The 20,324-nt window shown below is 35.7% G+C and overlaps 1 protein-coding gene across 6 annotated transcripts in view; it reads left to right on the top strand.

The window, feature by feature from the left end:
• LRMDA (leucine rich melanocyte differentiation associated) overlaps positions 1 to 20,324 on the top strand; it is a 631,888-nt gene that overhangs the window by 365,653 nt on the left and 245,911 nt on the right. For all 6 annotated transcript variants that reach the window (XM_042818019.1, XM_042818024.1, XM_042818021.1 and 3 more), the window contains one exon: positions 1,971 to 2,097. In XM_042818019.1, coding sequence (XP_042673953.1) covers positions 1,971 to 2,097 — 127 coding nt within the window. The remainder of the gene's footprint in view (positions 1 to 1,970; positions 2,098 to 20,324) is intronic.

Raw genomic sequence — 20,324 nt, forward strand, 5'->3', positions numbered from 1 at the left:
ACTCAGAGAGAGTACAGAGAAGTTGCTAGGATATGCAGGCAGAATATTAGAAAGGCAAAAGCGTAAACTCATCCTGGCAACTTAGTAAAAAACAACAAAAATTTCGTTAATAAATATGTTAATAGTAAGAGGAGGGCTGAGGAGAACCTCTATCCTTTCCTAGATGTGAAGAAGCATGATCACTGAGGACAAAAAGAAGGCTGAAGTCTCCATGCTTTCTTTACATCTATTTTTGATAGTCAGACCAGCTATCCTCAGGGTAATCTATCTCCTGAACTGAAAGTCTGGGATGGGGAGCAGAATAAACACCCCATGATCCGGATGGAGAATGTTGGAAACCTACTCCATCTAGACTGTCACAAGTCCGTGGAGCCAGATGGCTGGGAGAATTGGCAGAGATGGTTTCCACTATCTATAAGCATTCCCGGTCAGCCAGATAGATCCCAGATAGGTGAAAAGTTGGACTAGATGATTTTAAACATCTTTTTCAACCTTAATTACTCTATGATTCTATTCTATGATTCTATAGTCAGGATTCTCATTTAAATGGTCTGAGCTTTTCAGCACTGAGCATTTTCAGTTCACTCATTAACAATTTTATGAGGCTATTGCTTTAAAAGAAAGTTGTATTTGGCTGAATGATTTCTTTACAGCATTACATTTTCCTTGGTTGTAGGTGGAGAGACTTACAGTCTTTTTCAAGTGCCCATCTGGCCTTGAGGATGGAATTATAAGATAACTCTTACCTTTTAAAAGAATTTCTTTTTTAGAGAAGTTCTGTTTCAAAATACTGTTTTATGCATGGTTTTCTGCTACAATTTCTTCTTTCCACTGCCAGATGACTTTCTTTTTTTCACAGACATTCTGACTGACTAGATGTTTATGAAAAGCAGCTAGGCATGGGCGACATTATCAAGCACTTTTTTACCCCCCATTCAGGAAGCTGGGCACTTCCTCACTTTGCAATGGCTGCTTCACATTTGATTGACTAAATGTAAATAACATGTATGTGAGGTGGTTTGGTATTTTGATTTGCTATAGTCATGTGTCTTACTTTGTTTCTGATCTACTGTGTTCTCTGCCTCTCCATACAAGGAATTGATGGTACTTTTTGCAACTAAAATTTTGCTGCGCTTTGAGTAAAAAGGATATATAGGATACTGATGAATACTAATGGAAACTTTGAATTGTGAGAATATTTTTTGAAAAGTGGTCTCTCCCTAAGTGCTTCCACATTCAGTCCGTGCCTTATGATCACCTTGTTTCCTGGCAGGACCAAATTGAAATTCTGCTTCCAAATGTGGCAAAACTTAGTTCTGGAGAGTAGACTCTTGGAAAAACTCTCCACGTCTTCTTTTGACAAATTTTTGTTTGATGCTAAGAGAACGCTGACACACACTCCTGTCAAGACGAAGGAGTGTATTTCAGAATGTATGGAAGAAGAAAAATCACATTTCCCCCTGATTTACTATTCACATGAGACTCTGATGTTGCTGATAATTTAGTTTTTAGGAAAATGTAATATAAATGTGAAGAAGTGTTTGCAAATGGTTGTTTGCTGGAAACTCTGGTGCCTCAGATCAGTTTTTTCCCTGCAACATGGAATGGAATTCTTAAAATTACTCAGAAGTCTAAACCAGCAATCTAAAAATAATTTCCAATTTATATTATTCCTGACTATGCCTCATACCTCAGTAATATCTTTAGATTATATACATGTACAAGGTGACAATATTCTGACCTATTTGATCTACATGTTATTAAATTGTTATGGGCAACCTATAAAAAGTTTAATTTCAGACAAAGTATAGTAACTTTTCACATGTTGCATTCCATGGAAAGGGCGTGAGAGAGGACAGAGAGAAGAAATAAAGACTCTTTGCTATTTATTGGTGTTGTAATAATTTAATTTGTGAGTATATCTTTGTTTATTACTGAATTTTAACTCTATGCTTGTTGCTATCTGCCAGGTACTTTGTTCTGCACAAATTGAAAAACCTGAAATTTCTTGATACTCGGCAAGTAACCAGGAAGGAGAGAGAGGAAGCTCTGGTTAGAGGTGCATTCATGAAAGTGGTTAAACCCAAGGATGCTAAGGTAGGAAAGCAAAAGAAAAAGGAGACAATATATTATTCATTAATACTGCTTTAATACAGCTCCAAAATCCAATATGTGTCACTGAGCTTAAAAGAATGTGTTTTTTTTGTCTTGTCTAAATATATGTAAAAATGATATGATATGCTATTGTAAAAGAATGCAGTTTTTATGACAAGTTTTTCCCTGCCATCTGTGTTATGCACAAATGTCTGTTGCAGGGCTCACACCTACAGTGTTTATTAGCCGTTAGTGGAACAGATGATTCTAATTTTCTATGATATTTCTTAATGTGGTGTCCTGCTAATAAGCACTGACAACATCAGAAAAAGTTTAAGTAATCTGAGCTTTTGATACCACTTCATAAACTCAGTGCATACTGCTGAGGCAAATAATGTAAATGTGATTTCTCCACTTTAGCTCTTTTTGTTTTTGTTGATCAATACAAGATAACAACACTGAGTTTGAGTGTTGCTGTGCAGTAGATGTTTCTTAAAACTTCACTCAAGTTTTTGGTCTACCTGTTGTCTGTGCACTGTTTTGTACCATTAATAATTTATTGCAGATTTCCAGTAATGCTGAATAATAACATAGTAGTTGTGGAAACGCACTGTTCAGTAGCATAATACTGTCACTAGATAAATACATTATCACAAGTAAAATTGCTGTGCATAATAAATCAATTCAGATTGATTCGTAGGTAACTATTAAAATGCTAATACTTCAGATACAAGCATAGCTTTTGAGCATTCTTTATTTCTGCCTTCAGTTACTTCAGCTATCATATGTGTGCTAAAGGGAATAATGCATGTTTTAGCTGTTGTGGATATCTTCTTCAGAGCAAACCATCTTTACTGAATCTGGCAAAATGCAAGAGTTGAAATGTATTAAGTATGGCATGTGTATGCTGTGTGCTTTTATAATTCTTCCATCCCTATTTTATATCAGATGTAGTACTCTCTTTATTACCAATCAGATTTTTCACTGAAGAGTCTGCTGTTTAAATTTTAACCAGTTCAATAGTATAAGACCTTTTCTGGATGAAACCTCTTTCCAAGTCAGCAGCTGAAAGTAAATTAACTCACAAAAGTAGGGATAGCACTTTTATGAATCCTTTGTATAGTTTTGAATTATTTGCCCACTGTCGTGATTAAACCTACATTTATTTCATCAAACTTGTCAAAGACACAAATTTATTGTTATTGTTGTTTCATTAAATTTTTTCCCCCCTTCTTTATAAATGGTTTGGTACAAATTGCTGATGGTAAAATCACTGTAAATGCTTTTCATTACATGAAATAATGCTTTTTAAGGCACTACCAAATTATCCTCATCATATGAAATTATACACGTTACAGAAGTGGCTAATTTAAAACAAAATTTAAATTGGGTACAGAACCCAATCTGAGATATTATTAACATCTAAAAATTGTTTTGAATTCATGCTCATTTCCTAGGATATTCATGCTTTACGTCTGTGTGCAAACTCTGTGAGAACACTGAAAGTTTCCTTTGTGCAAAGATATTTTCAAATGTTGATATGTGTGCATGCAGTTGCTTATAGCTATACTCAAAGACAATGAGAAGCAGCATTCACCTGTGTTACAAAGATGATGTGCACAATAACTGTGCTTTCAACTTCCATCATATGCTATCTATTGGATATATAATGATTTTTGTTCTCCAGCCTTCAGGTTTCCTTATAAAATTAATCTGGTGTATCAGCATGTTCATTCATCCCTCTGTTATGTAATTGTTGACAATTTTGACCGGCTTCAGCCTAATTTAGTGGACAGATACTGGTAATATATCCCAAGTTTTCTGAAACTAGCTAGAGGATAGTACACTGCAGCAGACTCTGCATTGGTCTTCAGAAAAAAGCTACATAAGGTGTTGACCTAGTGATGCAAGAGCCAGCTGTTAACAAGCTTCCTCAGTAGATCTTTTTCCGTCTTCCTAAGTTAGTATCTGCCATGTCAGACTGTTTGCCAGGAGTGGAGTTAGAATCATTAGCGTTTGTTATTAGTAGATGCCACACGGAAATATGTAATAGTGTAATATGAAATAGTGTAATATCAACAGTGAACCAATCAGACTTACTTTTTCTAGAGGAAAAAAAAAAGAAAAAAGAAAGCTAAACTAAATCTAAGTCCCTCTTTCCATTGTGGTAAGCAGGAGATGGTATGGCTTATTCAGCATAAAAAGCACACTGATGATCTAAAGAGGCTTCAATCTGGGGAGTTGTTTACATCTTACTCTTGATGCAAAAAACGTGAGAGTGCAAAATACCCCATGAAGAAAAAATATACAAAATGAGAATAACAGCAAGAAATTTCCATCTAACTCGCTTTTGCTGAAATGCAAAAGTATGTAGCAATCACCAGTCATCACTCATAAATATTTGTATTTTGTACAAATTTTTAGAGTTTCATTTTTCCCTCTTTTTTTTCGTATTTGTAACAGAACACTATTCTTTCACTTTGCTTCTTTTCATCCTTTGTTTAAAATGCATCTGTTTGTGATATGGCTGTCTTATGGTGCAGTCATAATGAAAGATGCAGTCATTTATTAGAAAACAGTTTAATATTACAATGCACGGTTCCATCTCTTTATGTAAGTGAGCTAAACTTCATTTTTCTGTGATGCTTGTGTTTTCTTTTGTCAAAATATTGAACATAGTATCATGTCTGATTTTAATAAAGATTTGGTAAGCCTAGCTGGAGAAGAGGCATTGAGCCAGATGAGGTAGCTTTATTTAATGACCAGACCATGACCCCATTTCACTGACATAAGTGTAGATCAGAGTGGAAGATGCCTGTCCAGTGTGAAGTGTGTTTCTGGGCTTGACAGCTCTTCACATCAGAATGACAGCTTAAGAATACGACAGTCAAAATTGCTTAATTATGTCCCAGCTTTCTAATTATTCATCCTGCTCTTATGAGTACAGTTGTCATTTCTTTGACATAATTATTTAAAACTGTACTCTCCCTTAGTTCATAGGTTGTATATGAATTGTGCTTCCAAATGTTTAATCTCAAAAATTGAGACGTGAAACAGAATATCATTTGAAAATCCATTTTAAGATGCCATATTTTTATATTGTGTATGATATATATAAACAAAATGAAGTGATGAAGTATCAAAGGGATCATAATTTCATTTTTTTTAAAGGTCTGTATCCGTGATCATTTAATCTAGATGATAAAATGTGGGTATATTCTTTATATATAAAATGTGTTTCTGTGCTTACATACTGTTTTAGTTCTCTTTAAATTTATTGCTTAGTACTGAGTAAGAGTACTTGCTTTAAAAAATGTGTATATTTCCCTGTATTTTGCAACCCCTCTGCCCAGCAGCTTTTTTTTTTTTTTTTTTAAACTGTATTTTCAAGGTTAAGATTTTTATCAGTTATAGTGGCAAAAGCAACCAGTGTATATTTGGTCAGATATAGCAGTCTTGAAGTTCATAGGACCAAATCATTAGCAGGAATATGTGGGTATACTTCCAAATTGTTTTGTTTTATAGCATCTTTACCAGGAACATCTTGTCCAGTGAATATAAAGGAAATTCTGTACAACAAAAGTATTTTGATTTTTTTTTTTCCTCTCGGATGTATTATTTTCTTCACAAATTATAATCATTTGTACGTCTTTTTTTCCAAGGAATGAAATGAAGACCCTTAAGTAGAAGAAAAGTCTAATATCTGTTTTTTGTGTCGTTAACAGTATGTGATTCTTGCTCATGCTGTGATCTGGAGGATAGAGAATGTTTGTTTTATTATGATAGTTAGACTAAATATTTAATGGTGCAGCTAAAGAACTAAGGAAATCTAAAATCTATAGTTCTGGTTTCAGTTTGTCAGTTTTCTTTTGTTTAAGATCATAGGAAGTTCTATAATATAAAAGTGACTGATGCTTTTAAAAAAATTCCATTACAATCAGATAATTGTAGAGGGGCTCCAGGGATTTTTGTCCATAACTATTTTAAAAAGTCATGATTTTCTTAAATATATATCCTGTCTCTTCCTAAAACGTACACCAGGCCTTTTTACTAACATGTCTCATGGACTGCTATTTACCTCTATCTAAATTAACAAAATGGGGTCTATGTTTAAAGACTAAATAAAAGGTGACGGATAAGACTTTGTCAGCTCATAGTTCTTGTTCTCCTACCATCACTGTGTAGAAATCATGGCTTATGCGCTTAAAGCATTTGAAGCTGATGTAGAACCAAGGACTTTTAAAGTGTAAAGACCCATTTTGTCAGTGAAGTGCTAGATAGTAAGGTACCTCTTTGAGATAGCTTCTACAAAATAGACCTCCTTATAGTCCATTATGTCAAAGTTTCATGTAGTAAAAAAGAAGAAAACCATGAATTTAAGATTCCAAGGTAGACTATGATGCAGTAATATAGACTTCAAGACACTGTAACTGTGATGCTATTCTTTGACATGCTGAGCTGTCCATTTTGCTCTTGGAAAGTGTAAGCATTTTAAGGAACTGTCCATAATGGTTGTCTGTTTGCCAAATGTATGTGAACTCAGAACTTAACACCGTGAGTCCAGAAACAGAATTTGAACAGTCCTATTCATAAATGCAAGAATACTCTGTTCAGAAGACTTTTTACAGTCAGTAAAACTATCCTCAATTTTTACAGTAACAAAAAACAAGTTCTCAAAATATGGATATGATAGCTGAGAGAAAAAATACTTTATGAGATCTCATGGTGCTTATAGGGAAAATTATGAGATTTTAAGAAATAGGAAATCTAATTCTGACTGTGCACAGTCTGAATAAGTGGTTTAAGAGTGTAACTGCAAAGTTATATATTAGACTAATAAACGGAAAGCTGGTATTTCTTCAAATGACTGATGAAGGTCTGTAGGAGATACCTATGAGGCTGAAGAGAAATGTATATGGACTTACGAACATTCACTTACAATACAGGAGCTTACTGGGCAATAAGTGGGGTAACAGTGGATTGAATCTTGCCTGATGTGAAGTCTATGGATAAAACGATTCAGTAATGAGTGATATGTGGTAGCACCTTTTCCTACTGTTACACATTAAATTAAATGTACATAGGAAGGAGGGCTGTAGGAGAAATAGATCCTTCTGTCTTCGTATACGATTGGCAGCAGATCAGAGTAGCGCTTGCTAGGTAACATGTTGTCCTAGTGAAGAAGCTTAGTGATAAATTTAGTCTGTCTTTGAATTTGCGCATCATGTGGGAGAACTTTTGCCTCTGGAATTAGTAATGGGACCTGCAACTGTCTTCTAAGGCCAGCAGATAAAAAGTTGTCTTCCAAGTGCTTATAAGGACAAAAATGTTGAAGTGCTCAGAAAGCCAGCTTGGGAAAAAGTAGTGAAAGGAGATAAAAGCAGAGGTCAATATCCAAAGGAGAGTAGAAGAAAATTATGATAGTAAAGTTGAAGATGAAAATTTTAGTTAGGAAGAGTTTGAAGAGTAAGCACCATGCATACAGCATTGAAGACTGCTAGCTAAGAAATTTTAAGGGAAAAGATTTTTCTTTTCTTCTGTATTTTGCGTCTTGGCATATGACAGATCACAAGATTAGAGAGAGAGCTTTAGTCTGTGAAGTTTAAGAAAAGCAATGAGTTGAAAATGTGAGGACTAAGCTGAAAGCACACAGCTATTGAAACAGTAAAAGAATGTATTCTCTTTGCCTAACCAGCTGTAATTCTGTCTGTCATGAATGAAGAATAGATAGGTGGGTCATAGGTGTGTTAGGGTAAAAAGAGGAAAGACTTTTTCTCAATTGTTTGTTCTCAGGGCAATATTTCTTGAAAAAATGATATGTATTTAGTTCTTTGGGAGGGTAATATGCAGATTACATTTCAGTATCTCATTGTATTGAAGATACAGTATGAAAAGGGTGATATCTCTTTCCTAAAATATTTCCTTCAAAAAAATTTTATGGTTTTCATGAAGTCAGTGTCCTTTTAACCAATAATGATCCTGATGCACTTTTCACGTAGAAGGTGTGTTAGTCTTGGAGCTATGGCCTGGTTCCAATTCAGGTAATTACATTCTGCCTCCATGGATTTCTCTGCAGTCTGAATTTACTAAGACATTCTTCTCCACCTTCTGCCCTAAAATATTATGTACAGTCACAGAGTGCTAGTTAACCAGCTGCTGCTTTGCACCTGAAAGGTGCCTATCTTTCAGTTGTAATCCCTTTGTAAGAGTTACCTAATGATTCTAAAGCACCTGGAAGTTCTCTGATGAATGGCAATAGGCAATGTGCATCCTTAACACATCTGTTTAATTGAAGAAGCTAGCATGACAGTTTGCTTACCACCTCTGTTTTATACATGCTCTGAAACTAATGCCTCCTATTTTGTTGTATTGTCGCATGACATCTGAGACAAATATTGGCAAGATGGCAGTAGAGGTTGAAGCTTCCCACCAGTATTCTGTTACATTTTGTTAGCACGTGACAGATGGCAGCAGAGGGGCAATCTGACAAAATGGCGTCTGACATGGAAGCATGAAGGTGTGTCATTGACTTCATCCATGCAGAAAAAATGGCACCCTTTGACATAAAAGCTTACTGAGTGTTTCTGGAGACCAAACAGTGGGTGTTAGCACAGTTAGTAAAGTGAGGAGGTGTTTTTCAACAATGGCAACATTGACAATAGGTCACCTCCACTGGTGCAGGGTTTTACATGCACAGCATGAAGGGTCTTGTTCATCACTTGAGAAAAAGTATAGCTAATCATGGAAACTGTTGAAAAAAAATATTTCGTAGCAGAAAATTTGTTCTTTCAAAAATTCTTATTATGCTCTTTGTATCTGTTACAATTTCCATGGAAATAAAGAGAGGATGTTATTTTTGGAGCTACTTACATTTAAGTGTGTGTGTATATATATATGTATATACATATATATAGTGTCATGCTTCATTCACCATGACCCCCAAGTACCTCTTGTTAGGGCTGCTCTTAGTGAGTTCTTCTCCCAGACTGTATACATACTTGGGATTGTCCTGTCCCAATTACAATGCTACAACACATTGCGCTTGGTCTTGTTGAAACTCATTAGGTTAACATAGACTCATTTTCTAAGCTCATCCAGGTCCCTTTGAATGGCAACCCTTCCTCCTGTCATATCAGCTTCTCTACTCAGCTTGGGTTTGTCCACAAACTTGCTGAGAGTGCACTTGATCCTGCTGTCTGTGTCACTGATAAAGATGTTAAAGCTCCCAAGACAGACCTTGGGGTGACACCACTCATCTATTTGGACACGCTTGAAAAATGGGCTCTCATGAACCTAATGAGGTTCAACAAGACTAAGTGCAAAGTGCTGCACTTGAGTTGGGGCAATCTCAAATATGTGTACAGACAGAGAGAACTCACTGAGAACAGCCCTGCAGAGAAGGGCTTGGGGGTCCTGGTGAATAAAAAGCTGGATGCGAGCCAGTGGTGTGTGCTTGCAGTCCAGAAGACCAACTGTATCCTGCATGTATGAGGCCCCATCTAGAGTAAGGCATCCAGGCAGGGGGTCCCCAGCACAACTGAGAAGTGGCAGAGGAGACCACAAAGATTCTCAGAGGGCTGGAGCTCCTCTCCTATGAAGAAAGGCTAAGGGAGCTGGATTTATTCAGCCTGGAGAATAGAAGGCTCTGGGGAGACCTCCTTGTGACCTTCCAGTACTTGAGGGGAACTTATAAACAGGAGGAAGACTGACTTTTTGTACAGTGATAGAACAAGTGAGAAATGGTCTTAAACCTAAAAAAAGGAGATTTAAGTTAGATATTAAGCAGAAATTCTTTACTCAGAGGGTGTTGAGGCACTGGCACAGGCTGCCTAGAGAAGTTATGGATGCCCCATGCCTGAAGGTGTTCAAGAACAGATAGAGTGGGGCCCTGGGCAGCCTGATCTAGTGATTGGCAACTATGCCCATGGTAGGAGGTTTGAAACTAGATGATATTTAAAGTTCATTCCAACCCAAGTCATTCTAAGACTGTGATTTTTGGGTTCAGAACTATGGAAATTTCAGTTATTGGATTCTGCAAGCATGTGTTCTGGCTTTTGGCTTATTGCCATGGAATTGCCAGGTCACAGCTTGAACTAAAGGTTGGGCACCAAGTGAGAAGGTGTTGCTAACCAAGGGAGCTCAGGTGCAAGCAATGCACCTGAGTGAACGGAAGGTGTGGAACTTGGCCGTCATTTAAGGGTTAGCAGCTGAGGGAGTGCTATCTCTCTGGATAGAGATTGCATTCCTCTTGAGCTGATACTGATCATCAGAAAGGGTGAGCAATTTTCAATTTTTTTTTTTTTTTTTTTTTTTTTAACCTTATTTTTCTCTGGGGTCTTCCTTTTGCTATATGGCTTATAATCAACTGACTTATTCCAGTTAACAAATTGCTGTTCAGTAGGATGTAATGTTAGGATATCAGACATTAGGGCAAGAATCATGATTTGTTTTCTATTCCCTATGGATTGGGCTGCCCAGGGATGTTGTGGATGCCCCATCCTTGGATGTGTTTAAGGCCAGGTTGGACGGGGTCCTGGGCAACCTGATCTGAATGTGTATGTTTGGTGGCCCTGCTAGGCAGGGGGGTTGGAACTACATGATCCTTGAGGTCCCTTCCAACCCGGGTGATTCTGTGATTCTGTGATCAATGTGACTAGAAATTTTTTCTGTAAGTTTTTGTTTGTTTGTTTGTTTTTGTGAAAATTGAAATGCTGCTATTATTCAAGTAGCACTGCACTCCTTTGTGTTTCCTTCTTTCAAAAATCTAGCGCAATGGGTCTTAATATCAGATGATAGCAGTTTTGGGGATAGGAGATGTTCATATGTTGCACTTTATTCCCCTTTTTCCCACAAAAAGGATTTGGTATTGTTTGTGCCAAATTCTGGGCTGGCCTGCATCTCTTCTTTTCTTTCTATAGATGGTAATCTTTTTTTCTTAGAGGCACTGTATGTGTCTTGTGCTCTCAATCATGATGATGAGTCATTCTCATTGAAATAGAAGTTGAATTGAGTGTAATTTTTAGAATATATGTTAATTCCTAGCCACAAAATAAAGATCCAATTATATATATATTTTTTTTTTCCTGAGAGGTAGTATGATGTTACAGAAAGATTTCTGAGACAGAAAATCAGAAGCCAGCTATCACTACTGCTGTGACTTTATGCCTTGTTATTTATATTTCCCATCATAACATCCTGCAGTTCACTAGGAGTTAAAGAGTTAGTGCTGCAGTTCTGGTGTCAAAAGAGAAGAGTGAACTACAGATCCCTTCTACGACTTCATTATTCCATTTCTGTTTTCCATTCAGAGGGAAAGATAAAACTGACTGGGAGTCACGAGGCTGTTTTCTGCTCATCTGTGCTCCCTAGTTGTCTTGCTTACAGCATTAGTGTGAGGCCATTGGTTTTGGACACTCTCTCTCTCATTTTATTTGATTTATTAGCTTCAATTCCAACTATATTGTATTACATTGTGCTGTCTTCCATTCTGATATCATATTTAGTAAATTAGTTTTCTTCCTTAGCTTGTTGCCGCTGTTTTTCTTTCCCTGGGCCCATCTCCCTGTCTTCCCCCTTTCTTGGGGTGTGAGTCTATGGGTCCCTGTGCCTCATTAGTCACAGAACTAGGCCAGGCTGGAACTGTGACACACTACTGAGGGCTTTACTTATAATTTAGCAAATGTGAAGCATCTGGTTCAAAAGTTGGAAATAGCTGCCCCACTGACAATATTTTTTCTTGTTTTGAGTACGATTAGATGTGAAATGGTTTTCATGGCAAATTCTACAGTGCGTACTCGTGCTGTGGTGTTAAGCTGTCTTTGCTGTTTTGCTGACCAGTAAAGGTCACCAACTGTTGGAGATAAACATGGTCACAAGGGCCACTGCAAATGAAAGCAAAAATAATTTATGATCATCCTGGTAGCGTGCCTTCTAGGAAGGGACACTATGCTCTCAGGATGATAATGATGTAAACCGAGTTGAGTGTGATGTTATCCAAGTTACTAGGCATTCTCATCTGTAGAGCTTATATTCAGCGCTTGAGGGTTTTTTTTGTTGCTGCTGCTGCTGTTCTTGTTGTTTGTTTGTTTGTTTTAGAAAGGTGATTTTCAGATATGAAGCTGAATAGTGTGAACTTCTGAATAGTTTTATTTGTAATGTTCTCAGAATTATAACATTCTTCCAAATCAATGAATCTACCATTGCTATAGTTCTAGGTTGGTGATGTTTTGAAGAAGGAAAACAAAAAGATAGGTGTATAGGGCTTTAATAATATTTGTTTTCTTGAACACTCATGTTCAATTCAATATCATGAAAAGAATAATTGTGAGAAATATATATTATTGATTAAAGATTATACATTATAAGACTTCTCGTCTTTACATCTCTATATTCTCTTCTGTTTCTGTAGTCCTTTTTCCTCTTATAAATCCAAGGATTTCTATTACTGGAAGTTTCTCCCAGTGTTTGTAGGTAATTTCTCTGTGTTTCTTGTTACTCTTATTTCTCTGCTGTAAATTTCACCTCATTCTTACTTTCTTCTTCTCCACTACTTGATTATTGAGGAACGTAGATGCTGAAGAGAAAGTAGTTACTTGGAAGTAGTTACATTTTACTAGATCTTTGATGTTGTGATGTAGAATACCAATAACCAAAAATCATAAAACCATAAATCTTCCCGTGTGATTTGAATGGCCACGTTTTTTTCTTTTTTTTCTACCTTCACTAATATAATTCTTTCAAGAAATTTTCTCCTATGATGTAGTTAATTTCTTGTAGCAGTGAAGTTCCTATACTCCATCTTAAGAAATTAAAAAATAAGAAACAGTTTGTGTCATTCTTTGCAAATAGTTATTCCTCCAATATTTGTTTTTGTCTGTCATTAGCAAAACATTTTTGGTTGTTCAGTGGCATTTTTAATGATGTCTTTGATAATGCTATAGGCTCCAATTTCACAGAGGTGGATTTTATCATACATAATTTCTTTTGACATCAGTGGAATTGTAGTTTACAAAAATCGTGTTACACATTAAGGTGTGAAGATCTAGGGATAAAGGAACATGACTTTGCCATATGCAAAGTGGTACAAGCACAAATTTTAGCATTCTGCTGTGAGATTAACATAGCGTTTTTAGTGTTGACATAGTCAAATTAGATGGGTGGAAAGAGAGAACAGGAACAAAAAGGAAAATAAGATAAATATACCTGATATTGGTTAATATTTTTAGTCACCTTGGAAATAATGGGCAGGAATAAAAATACCAGTCTAATGCCATGTTGTATGAAGCAGGTGCCTCTTGGGATGGTAGGTCAAGTGCCTGGAAGAAGCAGGCCTTTCTGGAGTTACCAAGGAAGGCCAGGCCTAGATACCATAAAGTGGCTGAATCTCTTCTTTCCTGTTGCTCTAAAAAGTTACTGTATACTGCAAAATATTGCCAGTTTAAGAACCCTAGAGCATTATAATAATAATCCTCCCTCACACTGATATCATCAGCCAAAATGTATCCAAGAGGCACAGAGGACTGGTTGTGATGAGGTCATCTGTTAAAAGCTCAAATACTCGAAGTCATTCTCTCTTCATTAATGAGTAAAAATATGATCAATCTATAGCTGGTTTATGGGCTGTTTCAAGAAAAAAAGTACTAATAAAAGTACTAAAAAAAGTTTTCAGAGAAGGACTGATATTTCTCCTTCTTGTCACTCTTACCAGAAATGTATAGTCCAAAAGTATATTTTGTAAGAAATACTTAACTTCTTTGCTTCATGTGTTTTTAAAACTGCTCCATCTGTAGAAGAAAAAGGATGTAGCACAGTTGCATCTGCTCCCTTAAAATCATACTGAGCATATAGATTCTGGTTCTTGGGTGTTAGCTGAAGCTAATATTAACTTTGTATTGTTGAAATACAGGGAAAATAGTTTTATTCCATGTCTGGTTGGAGAACATAGTGTTAATTATAGCTCATCCTAGTGAGGCTGGTCATTGAAAACATTGCTTGGTTTTGTACAAAGCAACGGATTTTCACGTGACTTTAGGAGTAGTAGAACAGTCTTTGTGCACTCAGCTTGCACACCTGAAATCTTTACCGATCTATGTGGAATGCATGTATATGCTCACATTGATCTAAACATCTTATAAAGTGCTTCCACCAACTTTAATTTTTATTTCTTTAAACTTCAAATTTTCACCCCTGCCACTTTACAGATCAGTGTTGTGCCTTTCTTGAAAACCTTGACTGAAGATCGTTTGGCTGTTTTTGCAAATAATTTCAGTGACATAAAACATGGAAGATCTGCTGACTTTGGTTATGCATCCCCATTTCAGGAGAAAATAAGAGAAAAAGCTTGGGAAAAAAGCTTGAAATCATGTGTGACTAATGACTAGCATCCTGTTTGAAGAAATTAGAGTATAAAGCTTCTACGAGAAGTTGTCCCAGCTTATTATTCACGGAGTACAGGAACAAAGTATTCATAGGAAAACACACACATTGTAATCAGCTCTGCTATTAGGAGTTTTTTGAGAAATAAAGTTTCAATCACATTTCAAAAAACGCACTTCTTTGAATCCTGTTCTGAGAGTGATCTGTTTTGGAGCCAGGGTTTTGTATGGCTTTAGTGGGCAGTGAATCTGTCCTTAAGTTATTTGAATTTAATTTTTAAGTTTATTTAAGGTATGGTTCATTTTTAGTGTATCAAATGGCATTATATCAAAGTGCCTAGTAAATACATGAGACTTTATGTGCTGTCTCAAAGATGATTTATTTCTCTTCAGTCTTGGTGGGGCTTGAAAACCTTAGGCATTCTTTCTCATCAAAGAACCTGTGGGCTATTTGCTTAATGATTAACTTACAGTTACCATTGTGTTTCTAATTTATGAGCTTGAAGCAAAAGAAGATGGAGATTTCTGTTACGTCAATAAAGCAAACCATCCTGCATATCTTACTCTGGCAAGTTTCATTAGGAAATGTATCATTTGGGTTAAAATAAGAAGTATATTCGTATTTGGAAAATTAAGATTTTCTTCCTTCCCACACTGTAAGACTAAATATACAACTTTTGTTCACATAACGGTTACAAACAGTTCACTGTGTAGGCCAAATTCTCTCTAATGCAGTAAAATTAAGAAATAATATGCTTTGAAAGTGATTTATGAGTGTGGTTAAACTGCCAGATTTACAAAGAAATAGTTCAGATCTTGGGAAGCCTCAGGAGTCACGTCAAAAATGAATTTGACCATGATTTAAACTGCTACTTTTCTTACATGACATTTAATATGTGTACTTTGGAGGCCCATATGTCTTTAATAAAATAGCATTAAGTTTTAAAAATGATATGAATGCAGTCAGTTTCTAAATTCATAACCTTTTCCACAACTCCAAAATGCTAACCAATAAGGGAGTCATACATGCAATAAAACATAAACCTTAGAAAATAGTTTTTTATTAGAATGGTTAGACAGTTGGCAGCTGTGCCATAATGTAATAAATACATGCAGCCAATGTGGGTTTATCAGCCTTTGTTTACACTGTAATCAACTGGGACCAGACAAATAATTATAACTGACGACCAAGGGTCATGAAAAGTGTGTTTTGTCCAGTGAATATGTTCTTGCTAGGTGAACCTTATCGTGTTAAGAAAAGTAATTTATTAAATAAGAAATGCTGTAATATGCTCCCAGCTGTATTTGTCTGAAGATATAACATTTATTAGGCAGCCATGGACTTTAAGACTGTTCTGAAGAAGTAACTACTTCAAAAAATATGGAAAGGCATAGTTTATAAAGGATATCAGTACTTAGCAAATGGTGGCCAAAAGAGACATAAAAACAAAAATAAAGAGTTCAGTCTATATTGGAGTTTAGACTCAATAGCAGAAGAAGTATGTTTTGAGGGGTATTTATTTGCAATGTGATGTATTTCATTATTTTTATCGAAATAATCTTTGTTAAGATTATTTTCTGAAACAGAATCTAACCTAGCTTTCTAGGTATCTTTAACTTTTATTCAGAACAGCATTCTGTTCTGAGATTCATTACTCAGCATGCATAGAACAGTACCACAGTCCTAATCACAAATTCTAGCTATTCTGATGTTGTAATGAAAGCTATTGAAATGATATTGGAGTCAGGAAAAGACAGATTTTCTGTATGCTCTTAGGAGTGTGTGGACGTGAGGGATAAAAACTTGATTGTGGTATACTTTTTTCCTCCAAAATGGTTTCACAGATTTGATTTCTCGTTAGTGTTGTTCCAGAAAAGCGGCAAAAACTAAATTAAAGAAATCTGCACTGAGATGTACTAGAAAGCATATATTCAAATGCTAATCTTTAGTCGTCCAGAATTATGAGTCCCTTAGAGCATCCAGAAAATTATTAACAGCATGTAATCCAGCTCAGTGTGAATGCATCTTTACTCTGTTAGCCAAATCTTTATATAATACAAATCATTCTACCTATAAAAGCACAAATATGTTATTGTTCTCAACAGGCAATTTAGTGCAGCTATAGGGAGGGGAATAAGAGAAAAGAAGATTACAAGCTAGCTGATCATGCTTTTATTTCTCTTAAATCTCTCTGCATTTCTCTGTGGTTGTACTTGTTTAAAGATTGTATGCAACAGTGTAGTCTATACGATTTGGAAGGCAAATCAGCCTAAATACCGAATATCAGTAGGTGTAGTTTTTAGGGGATTTGATGCATTTATAACAAATGCATATTTTCCCTGTAGAAGAGGAAACCTATAATTTTTTTTTTTTTTTCTTGTAATTCTTCTGAAGACTTAAGTTTTGCTTTGCAAAACTCATTTATATTTGCACCAAGTTGTGAAGCTTTATTTGCAGAAGAGCTATTAAAGTTAATTATTTTCTGAAGGGTTTTATCAAAAGGACTATTAGTGTGAATATGTAAGGGAAGTATGTGAACGAGGAAGAAAAACGTTTTATTGAAATAATACATGACTATCTCTGGTCATGCTGTGAGGTCAGGATCTTCCTCTGGTGGTGTTATTTCAACATGACTGAGTTTAACGGGTAATTCTGTAAGCAAGAAAGTGGAGTCATCCTAGCATAACAGTGCAGTTTTGGTTTTCCTTTGTTATTGCATTCTGCTATTTTTTTTCTCTGTTGTTATTTTGCCAACAGACTGGTGCTTGTAACTCAGACTGTAAAATTTCATCTAAGTAAAGATAATGGTCTTGTTCTGTATGTTTTTCTGTTTTCTAGTAAACAACTGTCATTATAGGTACTGCCCATATCATACGTATCTAATTGCTAGTGATTAGATTTTCTTATGAAATACTTGGTATAGGTAACTAGGCAGCCTAATATTATTGGTTGTGAGCAGAACATGTATACTAAACATTTGTTTTAAAGTAAGAGTTGGAGGTATTGGCACTGGAGTAGTCTCTCTAGGGGGTGGGAGGTGGGGGGGGGAGAAATGAGGTATAAGCAGTGAAACTGATTCTGTGGAAAGATAACATTCTTGAGTTTGAAACTGTGTGTCACTTGCATGCTTTGCAGTTAGCTACAGGTCAAGTCCATTGGACTGTTGTACAGAAAGCATGAAATATTTGTACTGCTGAGTCCTAGAGCTATTCTTGGAGAGCTTCAGTGAATAAGGAGAGGGAGAAAACAACAAAACAACGGATTTTACTTTGCTGATTTATTTTTTAACATGAAGCTGGAGATATTATTTTTTCATAGCCACTTGTTGATTTCAAGTCTATAGCAACAAAAATTTTGGATCTTTTTCTCTCCCATATGTTTACCAGTTTCTCTTGAGAAAAACTGTCATTTATTTGAAGAGCTCTTTTTCTATTCTCTCTCCTCCACCTCCCTCCAAGTATAAATGAATAGATATGTTGTTAGTGGAGAGTTTGCTATGTCCTTTTGAGGTCATATTTTGGCATGTGGGGAAGTCTTTTTTTTTTTTATTTTATTTTATTTTTCTCATATGATAAACCTCTAGTGGAATATGGTTTGGCTTGTAAAATCTGCACGCAGAGCCAATGGTTGTCTTGTTCCTTACAGCCTTGCCTTCTACCTCCTTCTTAGAACTTAAAGGAAACCAAAGATCACTGATTGATACATTATCATAATGGGATTACTCAGAATCCATGGAGTTCTAATTAAATTAAAAATGTTTCAGTGAAGGCCTTATAAATCTTAAGTAAGGTTAGTGTGGTCTAGAGGAACAAGGCACATGACTAAAAAGTTTTTGTAGTTTTGCAGCTGGGAAACAGTTATGTTGCAATCTAGACTGTCCAGCAGTCTCAAAGAAGGTCACTGGAAGTTATTTTCAAATCTTTTCTTGGTCACAGGATGTTGAAATGCTTTATTTAGATGATAGCTCAAGTTTTTTGTTTTTTCTTTTTTTTTTGCTTTTATGTGATGAAAAGTCTCAGCTGAATTTTTTTGCATTTAGTATGGCTACCTGAATATTTGAGTAGTTTCTTTTGGTCTATGTATTGGTAATAATGATTTAAACACTGCATCATCAGGGTGAAATTTAGCTAGAAGCATTGATGCATCTCTTCAAGGATGTCAAAAATATTCTTTCATTTACTCTCAGACAGATGCTAATATATCAGCTATGCAAAAAATAGTAGTTACTTAAGAAGTACTTAAATTGCTGGTGTATCATTTTCTCATCTGTAATGGTGGAATGTTTTCAGTTGGTAGGAGCTTGCTATATTGGAAATAAATCTTGTGGCTGAATTTTTAGGCTTAGTTTGACTGGTGCCTAGTCTGGGTTTCTTGTAGGCTTTCTGTGCTAGTCGTCCTCTACTCAAAAATGAGGAAAAAAGACCAGCAAAGCTGTGTTTTCCCATGCTAGTGGCTTTGAAAAACTATCCAGAAGAACAGCTGGGGAAGGTAAGAAACAAATCTTGTGAGGTAGTCGGAGTGCGTGAGATACTATTAGTAGAAGGATGGTAGCATGGCTCTGATGTGATTTGTGTGCGGATTGTTTGTGTCCCATTACCATCCTTCCTGGACTTAAGAGGGTGTTTTTTTGAGGGCTAGGAGTGGCGTTGTTTTTACGAAATCTCTTCCTTCTCAAGGTTCTGTATATGAGAAGTCTTTTAAAGCCTTGTGTCAAATCTGCTCTTTGTGTAAAGTCTTTATAAATATTTATATAGCCCTAGTAAGGAAGAGTCAATCCATTAGAATGCTTTAGGCTAAGATTAGGACTTGTGAAGCCTATTTAGCTAGATTGGAGTTTGTTTTATTTAATAACATTAAAGCAGTGGTAAAAGAAAGCTTCTTTATCAGATAGTGGTAAGATCCATGAAACAGGTTTATTAATGTCTAACTATCAAATTATATTTGCCACAGAATTCATGAAAATAGCAGAGTAATTGCCTGTTTGATTTGAGGTAGATTAACATGTTAGTTGATATCAAAGCTGCTTCCTCTGTGTGCAGATCATTGAGGTCAGCAGTAGCCAACCCTGCTTTTTTTTTTTTCTTTTCCCATGCCTAATAGAGAAGTGTTGGTCTAAGGCTGTATGGTGGCTGTCTTTCTCCCTTCTCAAATACACGCTACTCCTAGTTTTATGACTTTCATTCAAAAGTATCTTGTGATTGGAAGTTGACTCATGTAGATATTTGTGACTAAATGAATGTTTACCTATGACATAACCTGCACATCAGCAACCAGGTAGTGGTGTTAGTCCGTTAGGTTTTGAAGCTGAATCCATTAAAACTGCATCCTAATCCTGTATACTGACACCTTGTTATTTAGGATTTACATCATTCATGTGTAAGATATTTCACTAAAGTGCCAGAATATAAATCTTGTAGCAACTTCTTAGTCTGAACAATTTTAATAGAACACCGAGGTTTCATTGAACTTACTGGCAGTTCTGACACTACTTTCAATGAGGTTAGAGTTAATGAGAAATTTTGAAAGTACTGCTCTTAGATCCTTGGAGGGGAGGGTTTGATTATACTCTTCTTTAAATAAATAAATAAAAAAAATCAGTGTTGGTTTTCTTTTTTTTTTTTTTTTTTTTTTTTTTTTTTTTTTTTCCTCTCCTCTCTATGTGTGGCTCCATAATTTTTGTGAAGTGATAACTGAAAATGGCTGAAACACACCTTGACCTAGTGTATTAGTAATGAAATAATTTTTTGCTGGAAATAACATTTGAGGGATTGAGGGAAAAGCTACCTTTTAATAAAATGGTAAGCAATTTTAAAACTAAGAAACTGTTATTTTTTAATGCAATGCTGATTACCTCT

Source organism: Centrocercus urophasianus, unplaced genomic scaffold (assembly GCF_019232065.1).
Source record: "Centrocercus urophasianus isolate 14NV4802_14NV808 unplaced genomic scaffold, USGS_Curo_1.0 seq_17, whole genome shotgun sequence".
NCBI lineage: Eukaryota > Metazoa > Chordata > Aves > Galliformes > Phasianidae > Centrocercus > Centrocercus urophasianus.